The sequence below is a fragment of the Arvicola amphibius genome, chromosome 3, assembly GCF_903992535.2.
Source record: "Arvicola amphibius chromosome 3, mArvAmp1.2, whole genome shotgun sequence".
NCBI classification, from domain to species: Eukaryota; Metazoa; Chordata; class Mammalia; order Rodentia; family Cricetidae; genus Arvicola; species Arvicola amphibius.
The window spans coordinates 3,370,104-3,390,879 of NC_052049.1; the positions used below are offsets into that span (position 1 = coordinate 3,370,104).

The 20,776-nt window shown below is 47.1% G+C and overlaps 1 protein-coding gene across 1 annotated transcript in view; it reads left to right on the top strand.

The window, feature by feature from the left end:
* Window positions 1–5,063, top strand: part of Ice1 (interactor of little elongation complex ELL subunit 1) — a 49,340-nt gene extending 44,277 nt beyond the window's left edge. The window contains exons 18-19 of the mRNA XM_038322058.1: window positions 2,413–2,511; window positions 4,468–5,063. Coding sequence (XP_038177986.1) covers window positions 2,413–2,511; window positions 4,468–4,673 — 305 coding nt within the window. The 3' untranslated portion in view covers window positions 4,674–5,063. The remainder of the gene's footprint in view (window positions 1–2,412; window positions 2,512–4,467) is intronic.
* The last annotated feature ends 15,713 nt before the right edge of the window (window positions 5,064–20,776 follow it).

Below are 20,776 nucleotides of genomic sequence, written 5' to 3' on the forward strand. Positions count from 1 at the left end.
TTGTTTTTTAAATCTTAATGTCGTCTGGCTTTCAAGAAATAGAGTGCTTTAGAGCAATACATGTGTTCTTAAATAATTGATAATTACTCCAATTGTTATGAACAAGATTAATTTATTATTAATATATTGCTGACGATGCCATATGATGATAATTCGTAAATACATAGTATGTACTTTGAAGGATGGATAGCCATCTACAGTCCAGATTGTATTCTGTCCGGGTACAACATGGTATAACACTGAACGGAGCAGAAGCGTGGCTGCGAGCCAGCAGCCATACTCAGTTGTTAAGTAAGGCTTGCTCCAGCATTCCTTACCAGCATTGTGTTGGAGGTCATCCAGGAAGGTGGGGAGGATCTGATGTACCGTGGGGCTGCAGATGCTTGGCAGAGCTGATGCCTGCACAGGTTGAGCCTTGGGCAGAGCCACTGACTGAGGGTGATAGAACCAAGGCAGAAGTGTGGGTGAGAAGCAAAGAAAAGCAGCAGCTTCACCTTGGGAGAAGGTGCCCCACACTGGAGGAAGCCCTTCCCCCTCAGTGATCAGATCTTCCCAGAACTTACCTCTCTTGTTTCTAGAGCCAGTCAAAGTGACAGTCACACTTAACCATTATTATGATTCTGTAATTAAAGATAATGGTACTTCTGAAACAAGACTAGTGGGCTTGGGTAGCATGGCCTCAGAGTCTCTTTCGTGGATGCTCGTGGGAGCAGCACTTTCTCATCCTGTGCTTAGTGAGCAACACACGGGACTCTCAGTGGGACAGTGGTGCTGACCCCGTTAACACCAGCGCTCAGGAGGCAGCTGCCAGCAGATCTCGAGTTCAGGGCCCAAGTGAGTTCCATTACAGCTGGGGCTACACAGAGAAACCCAGTCTCAAAGAAAGAAATTAAAAAGGAGTGGCTCTTGTACAGAAATATGGTTGATGAAGAAGAGTGTTTAGTGGCCAGTTTGAATATCTCTGGATATCCCTCTTTGAATATTTCTAGACATCCCTCCTTGTTTTCCTGAGATGGGTCTTGCTGTGGCTCCTGTTGAAATAGTCAGTTCTTATAGTTAGCTGTGAACCCTGAAATCTCCTGACTAGCTTTCGTGGTGAAGACACCCATTTCCTTTCAGTTTTGTGATCTACAGTGTTTATCTGGAAATCAGTTGGTTAAACACATCTTCCAGATGTCACCAGCACCTGAAATACATATACAAGGGCATGTTTAGAGGGAACTTAAGGATTGGAGAGCTGCCAAGCTAAGGTGGCTGATGAAGTTGTTGGTTCTGCTTTGGACTCAAAGCTCCCTTACCATAGTTGCCCATGGCGGTAACTTCCTTCAAATAACAGCTTTGTATCTGAGGACTTATCTCCCTTTGCCAAGTGGCTCTGGTTTGTCGGTGAACATGGCATGGGACAGAGTTTCCGACTATACTCACAACTAATATTTGGGCACACTTTTTACAACAGTCTGCTCGGTGTGCTGTGAGTGTTTTATGTGCTCTTCTATGACCTCCCGTGTCACACACGTGTGTGCACCACGGTACAGGTTGGGTGTGAACAGCTAGGCCTGCTCCATTTTCTAGTGAGACCGGCATCAGTGCTTGCTGGGAAGAGTTCTTCATCCAGCGCGCCCCACCATCGTTGATCCGGTGCTGGTGTAGGTCAGAAGCTCAGAGCTTTGTTGTGTTAGAGACAGGCCTTCTGACTGCGGCTGCTCTGTCATCACAGTCTGTGTGAGGGAGGCTACAGCCTTCCCTGTTACCCTGGTAAAGTTGTCTGTCTCATATTTTTTTTTTTGTGGTGACCACTATTTAAATCCATTTCTGCATTGCTACCTGTCTTAATTAGCAAAAGCAACTTGGAGAGGAAAGGGTTTATTTTGCTTACGATTCCACATTATAATTTATCTTTAAAGGAAGTCAGGACAAGAACCTGGAGGTAGGAGCTAATGCAGAGGCCATGGAAGAGTGCTGTTTACTAGCTTGCTTGGCCTGCTTTCTTAGAGAACCCAGGACCGCCAGTGGGAGCCTCCCACATCAATCCTTAACTAAGAAAGTGCCCTGCAGTCCTGCCTACAGACTGGTCTCGTGGAGGCATTCTCTTGATTGCATTCTCGATGACTTTATCTTACGTCAAGGTGACGTAAAAGTAGCTGGTACACTACTTAAGAATGCAGCAGGTGTTTTGAGCTTCTGCATGGTACGAGGTGGTGAGTTCTCAGAATGTCTCCTGGAGGGCAGGGTGGGTCACACTGTGAGCTCTGTGGCCTCAGCTGTCTCGCTCAGTGTTGGCTCCTGCTACAGTCCAGGATCTTCAGGGTTAAACTATACCGTGTTAAATGAAAGAAAGCATGAACTTACAGTTTCTAGGAATGCTGACTAGCGTTTAATGAAGCCTACGTATATTGTGTTTTGTTTCTTCAGGTCGACTGGGCCAGTTGGGTTTGAAGGAAGGATTTCCAACTGCCGTGAAGAATATCAGCTCGGTTATTGGCATGTTCATACAACACGCTCAGGATGAAGGTAAGGGTGTGGCTTTCATGTCCCTCAAACTGTTCTCCCTTCCTGTCCTGAGGACATGAGCCAATGCCCCTCTAACCTGATGATCACGTGGCTTTGATATTCATGGTGTGTTGTTTCTGCAAGGGTCAGTTTGCCCTGAGAAATGGTACTTCCTTGGAAGAGGGAGCTCTGCTCCCTGGCTGGTGCCCTGCCATCCAGGAGGCACCTTAGGATGCTCCCTGGGCTGGTGCCCTGCCATCCAGGAGGCACCTTAGGATGCTCCCTGGGCTGGTGCTCTGCCATCCAGGAAGCACCTTAGGATGCTCACCACCTTTCACCATGCGTAAGCACGGAACACCTGCTGCTTCCTCGGTAGGTGGCGTGCTAGCTAGTGTCGAGTCATCCGAGAGGAGGGAACCACAGTTGAGACAATGCCTGTGGGGCTGCCTTGCTGGAGCTGTGTCCTCAGTGGAACCCAGCTCACCAGCATAGCCGAGTGCCCTGCAGCAGAGTGGGGCCCATGCAGTAGCCCCATATCATGGTGCGAAATTTGATGTCTTACTCTTCTGTGGGAGAGCTTACTCAGAGTAACACTTAGAATGATCGGGCTGGTTTCTGTGTTGAATACTGAGCAGGCAATGATAATGTAGTTAAACAGCTTCTCACTAGATATGCAGACTGACAGCTTAGACACTTCATGGCACTGGGCTGATTGTAGCGTGTGCCTAACATATGGACAACAGTCTGTCAGTGCTTTCTCTGAGACACTCTGACCAGGCACAAGGCACTGTTTGTTGCCTGCATATGAAAATGCTCTTGGTGACACTTTGGGTTTATCTTGACATTAGATCATCGCCGATGAGCCGTCTTGCCAGCACATGCAGCAGGACCGTCTTGTGCCGGCATCATTACATGTATCCTAGGTTCCCTGAAGGCAGAAAGATGCTGTCCTCATTTCATACTCTAAATCCTAGAGGAAAGTCAGGAGCCAGCAGTGCCTGCAGCCCTGTTGGTGCAGGCCTGTGTGCTACAGTCTGGGAAGTCTGCACGGGGCCATGTGTGCATGTTTGAGACAAAATACTATAGTTGTAAAATTCCTTGCCAGGAAATTGCTTAGTACATGAAATTATTAAAGTGCTCTGCTAGACTGCCTTTGCTGGGTATAGAGGCGTATAGGATCACTAATGAACGTCATGGTTAGGCCTGAGGATGCGTTTGAGTGAGGGACACTCAGCCTAAACTATGCTCTGCCTTCTTTATCCCTGCCTTGTTCACAGAAGGTAGAAGACAGAGGTGCATGCTTAATAATGAACTTTAGCTCCTAAATTTAAATTTCAATGAATTACATTAACTAAATTATGAATCAATAAGTTATATTTTAAAAATTAAACTTTTGCCAAGATAGGGATAATAGCTCTAAGACTAAACTCACACTGACACACTAGCCTGGAGTCACACTGATGTGGGGGTCACAGTGGTCTTGGAGTCACACTGATGTGGGTTCACACTGGCCTTAGAGTCACTTCAGCCATGGAATCTCACCTGGAGTCACACTGGCCTGGAGTGAGTTACGCTGGCTCTCATCCGCTCTCATGTGGCACAAGGGTAGGCTTTTCTTTGGTCTTTTGTATCATGATTTTCTTGGCTGATCCATTTTAGAGACTGTCCTGGAGGATGGTTTGAGTTTTGTTGGCTGTTTCAGGATCCATGTGTTTTTACAGCTTCATGGGACCAGAGGAGCTCCACCTCCTTATGTCAGCATTGCTCAGATTATGGGGAGCTCTGACTTTTAGTTTTCGCTTGTAGACATATCTTGAATGAACTTTTTTATTGGGAGACATTTTTCTTTGGAATTTAATTTTCATTGCTGGCAGAAAACAATCCATGTCTGAGTGGAGTCCTCGGTCACACATGGAGACTCTGAAGAACAGATGCTTCCTGTTGCTGTGTTATGATGGATCTGAACTTTCTTTTCAGATATCCCGTGGGGTGTACAGCTGGCAGCTGTTTATGCCCTTTGTGACTTGAGTCCTAGCAACCCAGCAGAGATATCCAAGATCCTGGAAGCTTGGCGGACACAGACGTCCAACACTATTCCCTCTGCAATCGTCAGCTGCCTGGAGGAGGTCGGCTCCCTGAGCGCTGAGGGCTCGGCTGACTCGGCGGGAGGCTCTGCACCCTGAGCTGGAGGCCGGCTCCCCGAGGAGGAGGGGTCCCCTGAAGGTCATGGTCCTATGCGGAGAAGTGCCTTGACACCTGTTGTGAGGAGTCACCTGCCTTCAGCTAAGAGTCCAGCAGAGAAGGCGGAAGGCAGGCGGATGACAGTGCAAGGCTCCCGTGTGGACTGTGGGGATGGCCACTCAGGCAGCAGAGCCCTGGGGTCTGCACAGATAGACAGTGCTGTCTGTGACGTCTCACATGGGATGGCATTCCACTTTCGGAATTTTTGTACTTGTATATAGAAATGGGTTTAATAACTCACTGTGATTATGATTTGTCTTATATTCATCATTTCTTAAAATTCTTGTATGTGTTTTTATAATAAAAAATAAAAGCCAGCCATATGCACTGTTTTTCTGGTTGGTTATGTGTGATGCTTGGTGTCCCATCCTAGCGGGGATGAAGATATCTCTCTGACTGTGGCTTCTCTGTAGGCTCCGCTGGTCACTTATGGTTGATGCCTGTGAAATCACAGCTGGCAGGGATTCTGGTGACTCACCCGCTTATTAAGTAGCTTTCACAACCATGACTGAGTGGGTTGCAAGTTGGAAGTGAGACCAAGGGGTCAGGCTTTGCATGTTTAGGGTATCCAGTGGTTGAGCACCTCTGGAAGTTTCCATGGACAGTGGCATTTTCCCCAGTCCACCAGCACCAGCTCCAATCCGGCTACCGTACTGTTCTTATCCATGGCACATCTGCAGGGCAGAAGCCACCATAGCGCCGGATGGCCGTCTCGGGTGAGGCAGCTTCAGGCCCAGTTGATTTCTGGTGCCCAGCAGGATGCAGGCGGAGTGAAGCTGGGTGGAGCCACGGGCTGGGCATGCCTGTTGGTCCTCTGTGGTCAGGAGCTGACCTGGTGACAGGAATAACAAGGTCGTGGTGCGCTGTGTCCATGGAGCTGTTGTGCTGGCCCAGTGAAGGCGTCATTTTGTTGTTTGAATAAAAACAAAGTCATGTGGCTGTGCAGTTGTGGAAGGGGGATGTTTTTACGTTTTGGCCACCAGGGGGCACTGCAGAGGCGCTGCAGACCAGCCCATGGGCAGAGGCAAGCTACTTGCAGTCTGCCTGTCAGGAAAGCCCTTTTCCACTCCCAGGCTAATTCGGCTTCCTGGGTCCATTATTTCTACAGTACCTGGTAGGTGGAGGGGCGTGGATGGCAAGGAAACAGGTAAATAATTTGTAACTGTTCAGTCAAATCCTTTTTGGTGCTTTCTAAAACACAAAATACTTGAGGGTAAAAATAAACGTGTCCAGGCGGGGGTTGGTGGCTGCGGCAGTGGCCGCAGCAGGCAGGGCAGACCCGTCCAGAGGACAAGGTCATCAGTCTTTGGCCTGCACTCCCGTGGGAGGCATTTGAATGTGAGTTATCCAGGGTAACTCAGGGTTACCTGAGGGCAGAAATTTTAACAGGGTGGTTCTAGAAACTGTTTCTAGAGCCAGGGAGGAACTAGTGTGTAAGCCATTCCCTTTCTGCTTCCACTTTCTCACCAGTGTGATTGTGAACACACACACTCTCTCTCCTGCCCTTCTAAACAACATATTAACTAACACCTTAATGTTGCTTGGCATATTTGTATATAGGCCACGGCTCTTTGGAGTCAGTTTGTTTCCCGTTGGTACATAATTTGTACATGCAGGAGAAGATAGAATGGGGTCAGAGGCCACGGGGACTTGGTGGAAGGGGCACATCTACAGACAGCACTTACGAAGGACTTTGTGCTTCTGTGGAGGGTGTTAGCTCTGCAGTAGACTCAGCGAGGGTCACCCTGGGTGTCTCGTCCCGGTGCCAACCTCTGCACCTCCTGCTGGGAGCTAACGGGGCAGCCTAGACCTTCTCTGAAGGGTGAAGCCCGTGAAGATACCTGAGTAGGTTCAGTGGAGGCATCATTTCAGATGGAGACCAAACCCGCTGGTAGAGAAGGAGAATATGGAGAAAGGGCTGTTAACATTAACCAGTAGCTAACGTTGAGCTGGATCAGAAAAGACTGGCCATTTTTTCCTCTCAAATTGGAACAAGACTGGATACTCACCCTTCAGTGTTGTTCTGAAACTCCTAGCCAGAGGAATCAGATGGCAAAGCAGGAAGAAGCAGTGAGACTGGGAAAGAGGAAGGACGTGGCCACTGCAGTTAGCATGGCTTTAAATAGAGACCTCCAGAAGTGTGTTAGGACTAAAGAATTCAGCAAACTCTCAGAACGAAGAAAACAGCATTCAAAATTCAGTAGTATTGCCTTTGCCAACTATAAGATCAGGACAACATTGCCATTTACAGTAGCCACCAAAAAAGGAAGAACATTGACAGACACAAAGATCGGAAGGCTGCGCCTTGTTCACAGGCTCCAAGAACCACTGCTGTAAAAACCTCTGGGACCCAGTGTAATCTAGACCAAATATGACAGTCTTCACGGAACTGCAAACACTAGTCCAAACTCATAGAATCACAGAAAGCTTTAAATAGGAAAGCAGTCTGAGCAGAAAGAACAATGTACAAGGCATTTTGCTGCCTGAACCTGAAACACTACAAAGCTCAAAACATCATGGTACTGACATAAAAGCAGACTCACAGATCAATGAGATAGTCTGCAATCAGGCTCTCGCATCCAAACCAGCTGAACATCAACATAGTTAGGAGAAAATGCACAGTGGGGAAAAGTCAGCAAAATGTGCTGGGGATTGAATATCCCTGTTTCACTAGTTACACACACACACACACACACACACACGCACACACACGCCAAAAAAATAATGGAAGCCATAAAACAATCTATTCAAATATTCAAAGGAGATTTGAGGAGAATACTTTAGGGTGCTGGAACAGTTGGGGCTTTGGGAGGGGTAGTTTTTTTTAATTAGATCTCAAAAACATAGGCAAACAAAGATCAAAAATGGGTAATTGCAGTGCACAACACCTGTCTGCCCTCTATGCACTACCATACAGTTCGCGAGCTTTGGGCAAGGGGCTGGAGGTTGAAACACAAACACACACACAGAGACAGAGACACGGACCTCTAGTCACTGGTAAGAAGCCCTTCATTCAATAGCACCATGGAGGCTTACATACCAAGTCAGGTGGGCCAACAGGTGAAATCCTTATCCTCTGATCCTCAAGGCCAAGGCAACTCGTGCTCGTGAAGCAGAGCTGGTAAACAACTTTGACACAGCTTTCAGTAACTCAAATCAGAAGGAAAGTAAAGATCTCTAGCAGGGAAGAGCAGCTGGAGGCCAGGACTCCAAATGGACTCCAACAGGCAATGGAGATCACATCAAACTAAAAAGCTACTTGGCAATGAAACAGCCTGAGGAAACAACCTACAGAATGGAAGCCACATCACCTACAAAGTGTCCATCTATCCAGGCTAATGTGGACAGCAAGCAAGGGAATACCAAAGAATAGACTAGGAGTAAGCAGTGGGATTGGTTTCTTTTCCTGTTACCAGGATAGAACGTGGGGTGAGAAGCAACTCGAGGGAGAAGGGATATTTCTGCTGGCAGTCCTAAGGGACATGTCCACCATGGTATGGAAGATGTGGCAGGATGGTGATGTGGCTGATCCCATTGCATCCTGTCAGGAAGCCAAGGGTGCTCAGCGCTTGTGCTCAGCTTTCTGAGCCCTCAGCTGGTGGAAATGGTGCCAACCGCATTTAGACTATGCCTTTCCATCTCTACTAACCTCATTAATCTTGATCCCCCGTAGACAAGCGTAGAGATCTGTTTCCATGGTGAGTCTGGATCCCATCAAATGGACAATCATGATTAATCATCACACCCATTAAAAATGGGCAAGCCACCTAATGTCTCTCAGAAGACATGGGAATGTCTGACAGACGTGTGATAAAATGCTAATTACTAATCGCCAGAAAAATGTAGGTCGAAGTCACAGGAAGCTGTCTCTCCATCTCAGTAAGTGTGTCTGTTGCCAGTGAAACAGTTATAGGGCCCGTGGGCATGGCCAAGAGAGAACCCTGCCATACGTACTAGGAATTAATACCCCAATAGGGATGTTCTGATCTGCAAGCACAAGCACCACTCCTGGGGCATTGTGGCCAAAGAGAATGACACCAGCGTGTTGCAGAGACCTCTGCACCCCCATGCACACCGCAGTACCATTAATATCCGCTGGCAGCTACAAGCAGCCCAAGTGTCCTTCAGCTGATGGGCCAGTGTGCAAAGAAGCTGCCTGCACATGAGAGGAGTCGATTCAAAGAGAGAGTCCTGTTGCTGACTGGACAGAACTGGACATTGTGTGATGTGAACTTATTCGGGCAAAGAAGAAACAAGCACCATGAAGTAATCTTGGGAGATGCTGCTCTTACAGAACTTGAGAGCAAAATGATGGTGGCCAGAAATTAGGGATAGAGAACATGGGAACATGGGAAGAGGTTCGGGTCTGCAGGTGCACAGCAGGTGACGGACAACAGGTGATGACAAGGTGTGCCTGCCTGACTTACACAAACACTGTAGAGTATACGCTCACGCCACTCTTTCTCAGATATTTGAGTATCTCAAAATTAAACTTAGAATATTAACCAAACCCCCCGGGAAATTGGAATTGGGTCCTAGCTGTTTGGTACTGTTGAGAGCAGTGGTGGGCTAATCACCAAGCGATGCCTTAGGAGAAGCAAATGTGACTTTAAAATGCAAACATGTTCCATAAGGTAAGTTTGCTGGGGAAGCAAGTGCGTGGTGCTTGCTGGAGAGCCATTGCACGGTGGCTGCTAGCATCCTGTGCCCAGTGGGGACCGCGAGATGTGGCTTGAGCTAACAGTATCCATTCGGGATGCCTGTGACAGGCATGCGGCTTGAGCTAACAGTATCCGTTCGGGTGCCTGTGACAGACGTGGGAGAGAACACAGAGCGCCACTCCTTCCTGGTCCTTTCCATTTTGCGTTTGTAAAGACTGGAATTCAGCCCTCAGCACTTAGGCCATTATCCAGAGTTGTGTTTGAAGTGCATTTCTCTGCTTGCGAAACTTGTTCGGTAATGAGAAAATAAATTTTCTGGGTTTTGGTACGATTTTGTGTAACTAATATTTTTTTGAGAATTTTATACATCACTTCCGCCCCTCTCTCTCCCTCCTTACCCCTCCCCCAGTACACTCAGTGCCCTATTCTCAGTATTTTAACTGGTGTGTACCTCTCTAAAAGTCTCCATTACGTCCTCAGTGAAGGGTGAGAGCATACATTAGTCACCCATGCAGATAGAGAACAGGTCAACGTCATGGTGGCTTAGGAAGGGGTAGTGGTGGCTCTCAGGTCCATGGCCTTTCCATGCCAGGCATGGGATTCCTTCCTCCTGAGTGTGCTTGCGTCCACCCAGACCGCTGTTCCCCAGCAGGTGCATCTGCAACACAACCCTAAATCTACGTCTTCACTGGGCGACTCACTCTTAAAGGGGAACCTGGGCATTGGGTGGGAAGTTAAGCAAGATGTAAATCCAGAAAGCAAGCTCTCATTCATGTTTCCTTTAATTCTTTCTGTGCACACCCCTTTAATTCTTTCTATGCACATCCCCTTTAATATACATGCACATCCCCTTTAATATATATGCACATCCCCTTTAATATATATGCACATCCCCTTTAATTCTTTCTATGCACATCCCCTTCTAAATGCTCTCAAGGAAAAAAATCAGTGCATCTGGGAATATTTCAGTTTTTCACAAGTTGCGCATCACATCCTGTTCACTCAAATTCTACAACATGGCCAAGCCAGGACACAGAAAGGAGTTATGAAGATGGAAATCTCAAAACACAGATCCCTGTATGTGACTGTCCAAGGCTTTTGTTGTGTTTAGTTTTAAATTATTGTTAATTCCAGGCGAGCCTTTTTAGTGGGAAACCTGCTGAGACCACAAGGCCTTGACAACCTTGTCTGCCCAGCAAGGGGGTGCTCTGCACCTTGTTCAGGAGACCAGGGCTCAGACACAGCTAGAAAACAAAAGGTCTTCAGGATCAATCCAACCTTGTCCTCCTTCAGAAACGCCACCCTAATTCTTATGTATTTATTTGCTGTGTTAGGAATCAAACCCAGGGCCTCTCACTTAGTAGAAAAGGATCCTCCATGGCTGCAGTCCCAGGTGATGTGAAGGATTGCCTCAGAGGGAAAGCAGCTATGGCCAGGCCTCCAAAGAGCCAGGGAGGGTCCTCAGAGGCAGCACTGGGGCTGGAGATGCCTCCCATGCCCCTTACCTGGAATTCCCACCCTCAGGGAGGACTTGCCTTTCAGGTGGAGGACGAGTGGGGAAAAGGCCTCTGACTTCACATGACTACGGACGTTCTGGATGCTCAGCTCATTCCTTAGTGTAGTGAAGACGAAGCAATACACATAATCCACAGAGATAAAGTCTCACTCTGTAGCTCCGGCTGTCCTTGCCATCACTATGTGGTCCAGATTGGCCTCCTGGTCTCCCCCTCCTCCTGCTTCAGCCTCTGGGGTGGACTCTAGGTTTAAACCACCACACCAAACTCATAAATACTGCTTTAGTAAGTGTCATCCAAGACTTTGTGTATCAACTTACAGAACTAGCAAGCATCCTGCTGGAATGGGGAGGGTTCCGTTGCTTTGTTCTATCCTAACTTTGGTTTCTGTCTGTTGATCAGGGAGTTGGAGTGAGCCAGGACTTGCTCTACCGTTCCAGTTCACACAGACCATTGCGGCGCTCTTGGTTAACTATTACGGTTATGTCAATGAGCTTCTCAGCCTCTCTGCAGGAGAGAAAATACACCTCTGTCATCCTCAGGGCAGGCTGCTATCATCGGTACACCTGCGTCTAGAGCCCGAGGCGCAGGCCAGCTCTGACTCGGACACTGCTCGCAGCGGCAGCGGTGTCTCCTGAGAATCATTTGCTACAGAGCCTGCCTTGGAGGACTCACAGCCACGAGGTGCTCACCAGAAGTAAGATCTGGTTCCGGTGTCTACACCTCAGCATTTCATAGTAACTAAGCAAGGGCAGGAGAAAGGGCATGCAAAGGCTGGTCTTGTTTGGCGGCCATGCCCACTGTCATCTCCTGGGAATAGGAAGATGCTGTTGATCCCCGTCACATAAGCAGGATTGGGCCACCCACAAGAGACAGATTGGTTCCAGGAAGGCCAGAACGCCATCAGTCTGCTTGCCTGTAACACAGATGTCTGATGGTCCTTCGCACAACACCACTGAGGTGGCTTCACCATGGAAACATCACTGCAACATGGTAAACATGTGACAGGCAAGGAGGACACAGGCAAGGCCACTCTGTTTTTGTGGAAACCACCTTTCTCCCCTGTTAAGGACTGTGGACCCCCAGACCCTGAATTTCCTGTGACCCCCTGCCTGCCGGGGGTAAATAACTTGTTTTCCTGCAGCTGCTCTGAGCACGAGACAGGGGAGTGGTTTCTGGTGAGCTTGCAGCTGAGAGTCAGGGCGTGGCCATTAGTCAAGGAGATCCTATATAATCTGCCCTGGAACACAGTAAAGTTGGCATTCTTGATCTATTCAAGGGGGCATTCTTGGCATTCTTTCTGTCAAGGATGAGCGTGTCTCTGTCTGTCTGTGTGTCTTTCAATCTCCAGCCCCCTGCTAGTGAATCCTACCGTAGCGTGTAGCGCATGACTGACCCAGGGATGCTGCACTCCTCAAGCATCCTGCTCACGACCTGTCATGGGTGCCACACATAATGTGTATCCCTCCCCCATAGAAGGTGGCATCCATCTTAGAACAGATAAGCTACATCTTGGAGCTCCCTTCCATACTTTGCAGAAGCGGAGCTGCACTTGGCTTCTAAATTACCCAATCTTACACTGATTTAGTCAATCAAACATTTATTCATGAGATCCCCAAACAATAGTTAAATAACAACATCTACTCATTTTAGGAGATAATTATTTCTTACTTGTGATGAATTTCAAATTAGAAATGAAGGTTGAGACTTTGATTGTTGAAACTATTTGAAGTTGGATGTGGGTAAGAGAGTTTGTAGAAATGATACATTTTTTTTAATTCAGTCTTACTCTGCTGGAAATGTGGCTCACTGATAGAGATTGGCTTGGCATTCCCAAGGCCCTGGGGGTGGTCCTCAATTCTGCTAAATAAGTACATAAATCAACCATCATCTACCTTCGCCTGAACACTTACAGATACTGCAATACGGGATGCACAGAAATCACTTTAAGCAATGGGACAAGCCAGTCCCTTCTCATGCTCTGCACAGTGAACTTGGTGATGGTGAGGCCCCTTAGCTGACCGGGTGGGCCCTCCTCTCTAATTCAGAGTTTACAGCAGAGTTCTGTAAACGTGGCTGTGCAGTGCTGTGCTGTGCACATGAGAATCATGGCTGGCAGCAGGACCGAGAGAGGCAGAGGAGAGGAGGAGGGAGTCCCCGCAGAGACTCTCCCTGCGACACTGAGTAGCAGATGGTAAATGTGTCCTGCACAGGTGAGCTGGCAGAAAGCAAGTCTCTTAGAGGTGAGAAAGGGCAGGGAATCTTCCATCACAGAAGGAGCGCTGGAGCCGTTTGTTCTGGGGGAGGGAGACCCGGCAATGTCGCTCCGTTCATTGAGCTGCGCCCTTGACATAACAGGATCTGGATGTGAGTGTCTGTGCTGCTGCTTCCCCCAGTGATGGGAGCAAACACCAGACAAGGAGCAACTGGAGGAAGGGACGCTTTATTCTGACCCACAGCTCAAGGGATAGTCCATTGTGTCAGGGACGCTTGGAGGTCGAGTGGCCCTTGGCGCCCATGGCAGGAGTATGAGGCTGCCTGCTCACATCTGTGTGGGCCAGAAAGCAGAGAAAGAAAGATGCTGTCTCTCGGACAAATTTCTCCTTTCCCTCTTTTATTCATCCAAGGCCCTCCACCCATGGATGATGGGGACCAACTTCAAGGCAAGTCTTCCCTCCTCAGTTAATTTCGTCTTTAAAAACCCTCACAGATACATGCAAAGTTGAGTCTCATTAATGCCTTAGGCATTTATCAGCCCAATCAAGTCACTAATCAAAACTAAGCATGGTACTGTTAAAACGGAAATAAAAAAGAAATTATAGAAAGAAATAAACCTGTAGGCATGGTGACTCACGCCTGCAGTCTCAGCACTAGGGAAGCTGAGGCAAGAGAATGGCCTAATCTAGGCTAGAGAGTCTCAGAAAACAAAGCCAAACAAATTACAAAGAAAAATAAACAAAACCAATAGTAAATAACAACACTTTAATTTATAGAGAAGGTCATGGAGTACAATGCAGTGGGGTGTAACATGTAGCAGAAGAAAGAAGAATGAATGGATCTTCACTGATAGATGACTGAGGGTAAATCTGGTGAGAAACATCAATCCACAGATTCAAAACACTCAGAAAATGCCAGCTAGGGCAGACAAAGCTGTCAGGCACACTATGGTGCCTGCTGGAAACTAGAACTGAACAGCAAATACTGAATAGTCAGGGAAGAGCATGCACTATGCATAGCAGGCACTGAGTTCTCAGCAAACATGGAAGCCAACAGAAACTATGAAAAGTCATCTTTAAAGTACTAAAACAGCACATGCCTGTAAACCCACACAATTACCAACCTGGAATTTCATATCCTGCAAAAATTGGCTTCAGTAGTGAAGACCAAGCCCCTCTTCTAATATTTCCAACTGTGAAATATAGCTTCTGTAATGAAATTACTGAAAGCAAAGGCATCATTGATGACTAGTGGTCATAGGTGTCGTTGATTGCCAGTGGTCATAGGTGTCGTTGATTGCCAGTGGTCATAGGTGTCGTTGATTGCCAGTGGTCATAGGTGTCGTTGATTGCCAGTGGTCATAGGTGTCGTTGATTGCCAGTGGTCATAGGTGTCGTTGATTGCCAGTGGTCATAGGTGTCGTTGATTGCCAGTGGTCATAGGTGTCGTTGATTGCCAGTGGTCATAGGTGTCGTTGATTGCCAGTGGTCATAGGTGTCATTTGATTGCCAGTACTCATAGGTGTCATTGATTGCCAGTGGTCATTGGTGGCGTTGATTGCCAGTGGTCATAGGTGTCGTTGATTGCCAGTGGTCATCGGTGTCATTGATTAACAGTGGTCATCGGTGTCATTGATTGCCAGTGGTCATCGGTGTCATTGATTAACAGTGGCCATAGGTGTTGTTGATTACCAGTGGCCACAGATGAGTGTAAGGTCAGAGGTTTAGGTCTTGCTGTACCCCAGAGTGTAGAGACCCTGCACTGAGGCACTGCCTGCATCCACTACATCTGTCCCGATTATGATATCTTGCTGTGGTTTCATACGCTTTGCTCATAGGGGACACAGAATCTCTGGCTGGCAACTGCATATGAACCTACTGTTCTCATGGAATAAAGTGAGTTATTTAAATAAGTCAAAAGGAGCACATCTTTGAAAGATAAAAGTTAAGAGAATGTCCCCCCATCATTTCTCTTCAGGCATTACTAAAATAATGTCCTTCAGCTGAATAAGCAGTTACTTAAATACAAACCTGGTTCTCCAGGAAGCCATGAAAAATCCAGAATGGCGCATGCTTATAAAAGCATAGGAGCTGAGTGATGTGAGAGACACTGTCCCGCCCCCCATGTGTGTGTATGTGTGTCTGTCTGTCTCTGTGTGTACATGCATGTGCATGTGTGTGTGCATGTGTGTGCCTATCTCTGTGTGTATGTGCATGTGTGTTTGTGTGTGTGTCTGTCTCTGTGAGTGCATGCATGTGTGTATATATGTGTGTGTGTGTGTGTGCACGCATGCATGCTCCTATACCAGAGACTGAGGTCTGGGGACTCAGACAAAAGTGTGGCCCCAGCAACTGCCCCTGGATTTCCAAACAACCATTCTTGTAGATTTCAGATGTGCCAGCAGCCTCCACAAGAATGTGGATTTAGGAATCGAAAACTTTTCTCTCCCCTTTCTCCCCTTCGCTGTCTTACTCACTCTGTTTCCTGTCCACCTGAGGCTTAGAGCAAGTGAGGGGGTATGTTAACTGCCAACAGCTTTTGTTATGATGTTCTGCTCCGTGCATGTAGCCAGCAGCCCCTGGACTGAACCCTCTGAAACTGCGTATCACAACCCACCTTCCCTTTCTTCCTTTGGTTCTCTCTACCAGATATCCTATCACAGACACGTAAAGTCTGAACACTGCAATCTGTCTGTGGGTCTGGCATCCATCTATTGATTGGATCTATCACATATCTTGGTTTACGATTCTCAAGATCTAGACCACCTCTTCCCAGATAGCTAGACTAACAGTGGCTGAGTCCCCCTGGCACCCGTTGCTCATCCAGACTCAGGAAGACAGGTGGCCTGGTGTGAAAGGTCATTTATATGGAAGGATGCATCCCGGAAGTTATTGATGAGCGTGTCTGCCAGCTGGCAAACTTGAGGACAAAGACATTCATATTTCTGGATCTAGACGTCTTAAGCCAGAGTGTTGGGGTCCTTGCCACATAATTCTTCATGATGCGTCTGTTCATTATTTCCTCCGTGAAAAATAGCGGAAGCCAGCAAGGTTGTTACACTGAAAACCACTCCATCTCTGGGTCTGTGAGAGTTTTTAATCACGAGGTGCCTCTTTGTCCTCAAGGACAATTACATTGCTGATTGCTCTCCTGTGAACTCAGCAATCAGGTGAAGGCCAGGTTCTCACAGGCAGTCTTTGGATTAATGCCTCACGGTGACAAGCCCCAGGCAGACTGGAATACAAAGGCTTCGGCCAACCACCTGGATGAGTGTGCTAGTTTGCTTTTGGTTGCTGTGATAAACACCATGGCCAGCAGCAACTTAGGAAAGAAAGGGGTTATTTTTGCTTACACTCTCAGGTCACAATGTATCCATGAGGGAAATCAAGAAAGAAACTCAAGGCAGGGACCTGGAGGCAAGAGCTAAAGCAGAGATCATGGAGAAATGTCCCTTACTGGCTTGCTCCCAGCCTGTTCAGCCTGCTTTTTTAGACATCCCACAACCACCTTGCCAGAGATGGCACTGCCCAGAAGGAGCTGGGTCCTCTCATATCAACAGCTAATCAAGAAAATGCCCCCACAGGCATGTCCATAGGTCAATCTGATGGAGACACTCTCTGTCTTCTCACTTCCCAGTTGGTTCTATCTTATGTCAAGTCGGAAAAAAAAATTGACCTTCCAAGTCTAAGCCATGTAAAGACATAGAGGTACATGGTCCCTCTGGCCCTCTGACCCATCCCTCAAATTTTACAAAATCCTCTGATTCTCTATGTTGATCCAAAATATTCCCTTTGGTAATCCAACTTACCCTAAGTAAGACCATCTATCCTCCCTACCCAGAACAACTGTGCTGTGCTGGGCTGTGTGTGTGTGTGTGTGTGTGTGTGTGTGTGTGTGTGTGCAGCTACCATCTGTGCACAGCTGGATAGAAGACACTCTCACCAGCTGAGTCAGGTGGGACAACCCATGGCATATGAAGCTAAAGGTAGGGCTTGAGTGAGAGAAGGCAGCAGGGACAGCTCCGGAGCCCTCCGGGATTCCCCTCTGTATACTGTGAATATGTTTTATTACCACTAGTTATTAATATAGCTGTTCCAGCCAATGGTTTAGTAGAATGTAGCCAGGCTGAAAGAAATATATAGAGAGTGTAGGTAGAGTCAGAAAACGGCCATGTAGCTACTGAAGGAGGCAGATGCTGTGTAGGTGCCCAAGAAGCAAGAGGCGACAAACCACGAGCCTTGTGGTAAAATATAAAATAATAGAAATGGGTTAATTTAAGATGTAAGAGCTAGCTATAAATATGCCCGAGACACCAGCCAAACAGTGTTGTAATTAGTATGGTTTCTGTATGATTATTTGGGTCTGGGTAGCTGGGAAGTGAACAATTAGCCCTCGTTTACATTCAGTCACTCATGAACCCACTGCAGAGTCAACCCCCACCCTTCGTGCTTGTGTCTGTCAGTCTTGGCCCCTACTCCTGTTCTCCCTGAGAGAGGACCTGGTTCAGGATGGCCAATCCACACGGCAGCCCTGGAGAAGCCTTTAGCTGCATTCTGCCTTAGCTGCCTTCTGCTGGTCATACATGTTTTTTTGCTTATTCATTGCTTTGGTTTGATGGCTGGGCCTGGTGGCTTAGATCACTTTCATTTGCTTTTCAGGTCTCTGAGCTCAGTTCCTTCCCTTTGCACCCACACTTTGTATGGTGACCATCTGTGCTGGCTGAGGGTCATCTCCAAAGGGCCAGATTTGCATGAGGTGACTGAGTATTAGAAATGTTTAGGATTTTTGTCATGGCACCTGTAGCTGGAGATCCCTTCTGCCCACTCTTTTGCACAAATTCCATGCTGTGATTTCCTCACTTACTATTTGCCCAACCTCACTCTTCTTTTCAGGACACAGGCAGAACCCAAAACAGACCGACCACATTGGTTCAGTTCCCAACAGTGTCTCTTTTCCTGTCTAGAACCCAGTGAGCCGGGCAACCACATACTCTGCTGACCATTTGTTCTCCAAACATGTCTCTGACCTCTGCACACACCAGCCCCACAAGACAAGAACTGCATGTTTTTCTCTCAGTGCAGCGCGATACCCCCACTTCTTTGAGTCACATACTTCTGGGACACTCCCTTACTGAACCATGCAAGTGTTTATTGATATTTCTCCTGATTTCAAGGGGTTTGGGCTCATCATAGCAGAGAAGACCTGTAGAGGATCCCAGTTCATGTTAACAGGATCATTCAGGGAAGGCTTTTCACATCATGGCAGACCAGGAAGGAGGGTGGGAAGCAAGCATTCACAGCCCGACCTAAACTGATTTGTTTAGGTTTGTTTGCTTGTTTTCCTGTTATAGAATAATTGAGGCTGTGTTACTTTATAAATGAGACATTTGCTTTCTACAGTTTCAGAGCCTTTCCAAGATCAGGCATCCTACTCAGTTTGGTCTCTGGTGTGAGCCATTTGGTGGATGACATCACGGTGGTGGGATTGTTTGTTTATGGGATGACTACAGCAAGAGAGGAGGCCTGAGAGTCCCAGGGGAGAAGATAACTCATGACAGAACTGTCCTCTGCAGAACTAGTTTTTACCCTGTGAGAATTCCCACCCAAAAGAAGTACCCCCAGGGGCCCAGTCATGTCTCCAGTGGCCCTGTCTCTGAATGACCTCACATTCTTTCTCCACTATCACAACGAAGATCAACCTCCATTCAGCACATGAGCTACTGGGGACAAATCATGTCCAGACTGGATTGGCAGCCAACATCCCTTTCTCCAATAATTCTAAACTTCCCCCAGGTGGCTAACTTTCCATGGGAAAAGCTGATTCGGTCTATGGTTGAAATGTATGGCCCCTGTACTGTGGGTGAATAGTTTGTAGAGGGAAGTAATGGGCAGTTAAAGTCACCTGGCTCAATTCCTGCTACAAACACTTACCTGTTTTCTTGAGATTGAAAAGTTACCTCTGGAGTCAGTAAGTCAAAAGGCAGAGCATCCAGTAAAATTGACTAACTTCTCAGGGCCACAATAAAGCCAGCTCACTGTACATAATGCTAGACATGCCACCAGCTCGCAACGAATAAACATTTCTCAGGGTGACACTTCTGCATTATTAAGAACCTTGTGGGATAATTTAATGGCAAGCATTCTGTAGTCCACTCATTTCCCTATTTCAAATATAGCATAGGACTTATGGGAGATGTCACAGGGGAAGATTCACACAGGACTGGAGGCTGACGCTTAGAGATTATTGTGTGGCATATGAATGCTAAAATGAAGAAAGCCAGGGACTCACTTTAAACAGTCTGTGGGAATGAGCCACCATCAGCCTCTGCTGCCTGTTTGCTCACTTTAGGGATAAATCATTGTGAATGGGATATGCTGGGGCTGGACCTCTAAGAGACCCATATACCCCTGTCCCCAACCAGGGTAGACCTGGCACAGGTCTATTTGAGCCCTCTTACCCACCTGTGAAATGGGGTGATTCCAGTCCACCTCCATGGGGGGAGTGTGTGTTTGTAAACATAGTTTCTAAACATAGTTAATGTTCAGGAAGAAACTCTACTCATCCCAAGAATCACACACAAGCCTGAGATGCAATGTTGATCATGAACAACCCATCTGCCTTCCCAGGGGCACCTGCTCTGAGAAAGGACTGATGTGGGAGTCCCCTCTGTGTGCTCTGATTACCATTAATGAATAAAGAAACTGCCTTTGTCTATTGATAAGGCAGGGAAGACAGAACTGAATGCTGGGAGAAAGAAGGGCAGAGTCAGGGGAGATGCCATGGAGCGGATGGAGACAGACACTGGGATTTTTACCCAGTAAGCCACTGCCACATGGCGATACACAGATTAATAGAAATGGGTTAAATTAAGATGTAAGAGTTAGCCAATAAGAAGTTAGAGCTAATGGGTCAAGCAGTGATTTAATTAATAAAATTTCTGTGTGGTTATTACAGTTCTGGGAGGCCAAAACAAACAAGCAGGCCCTCCTCTTACAACGGACCCCAGCACTGAAGTCACTCTGTGGTTCCAGTCTTCTCAGCTGCTCCTCCCACATCAAGGAACCACATGGTCACAGGAGCCTGAATCACAGAGGTGACCAAGGACAGTGTGGAAGGGAGCCTGGAGAACTGGGTTTGGGCTCTTGTTTGGAAAGCTCAGTTGGTGGTTAGTCTGCATTGTATAACCAGGATCATTGATCACATCTGTTAAGACCATGCAATGTATTTTAAAGTAAGTATGTATTTACACAAACACTCATGGCCCCGCCAAAGTACACATAATGAGTTGTGGGTTTCGTGTAGATGAAAGTTTCTGTTCAGCCTATTAATATAGCCATTTTATCACAAAGAAACACACAGGAGCTTATAGTAATTATAAACTGATTGGCCTATTAGCTCAGGACTATCATTAACTAGATCTTACAACTTAAATTAACCCATAATTCTTTTCTATGTTTAGTCACATGGCTTGGTGCCTTTTCTCAGTGAGGCATTCTCATCTTGCTTCCTCTGTGTCTGGCATTTGACTGAGTCTCTGCCTTTCCTCTTCCCAGAATTCTCTTAGTCTGGTTGTCCTACCCACACTTCTTGCCTTGTTACTGCTCAATCAGCATTTTATCAAACCAATATAAGTGACACATCTTCACAGTGCAC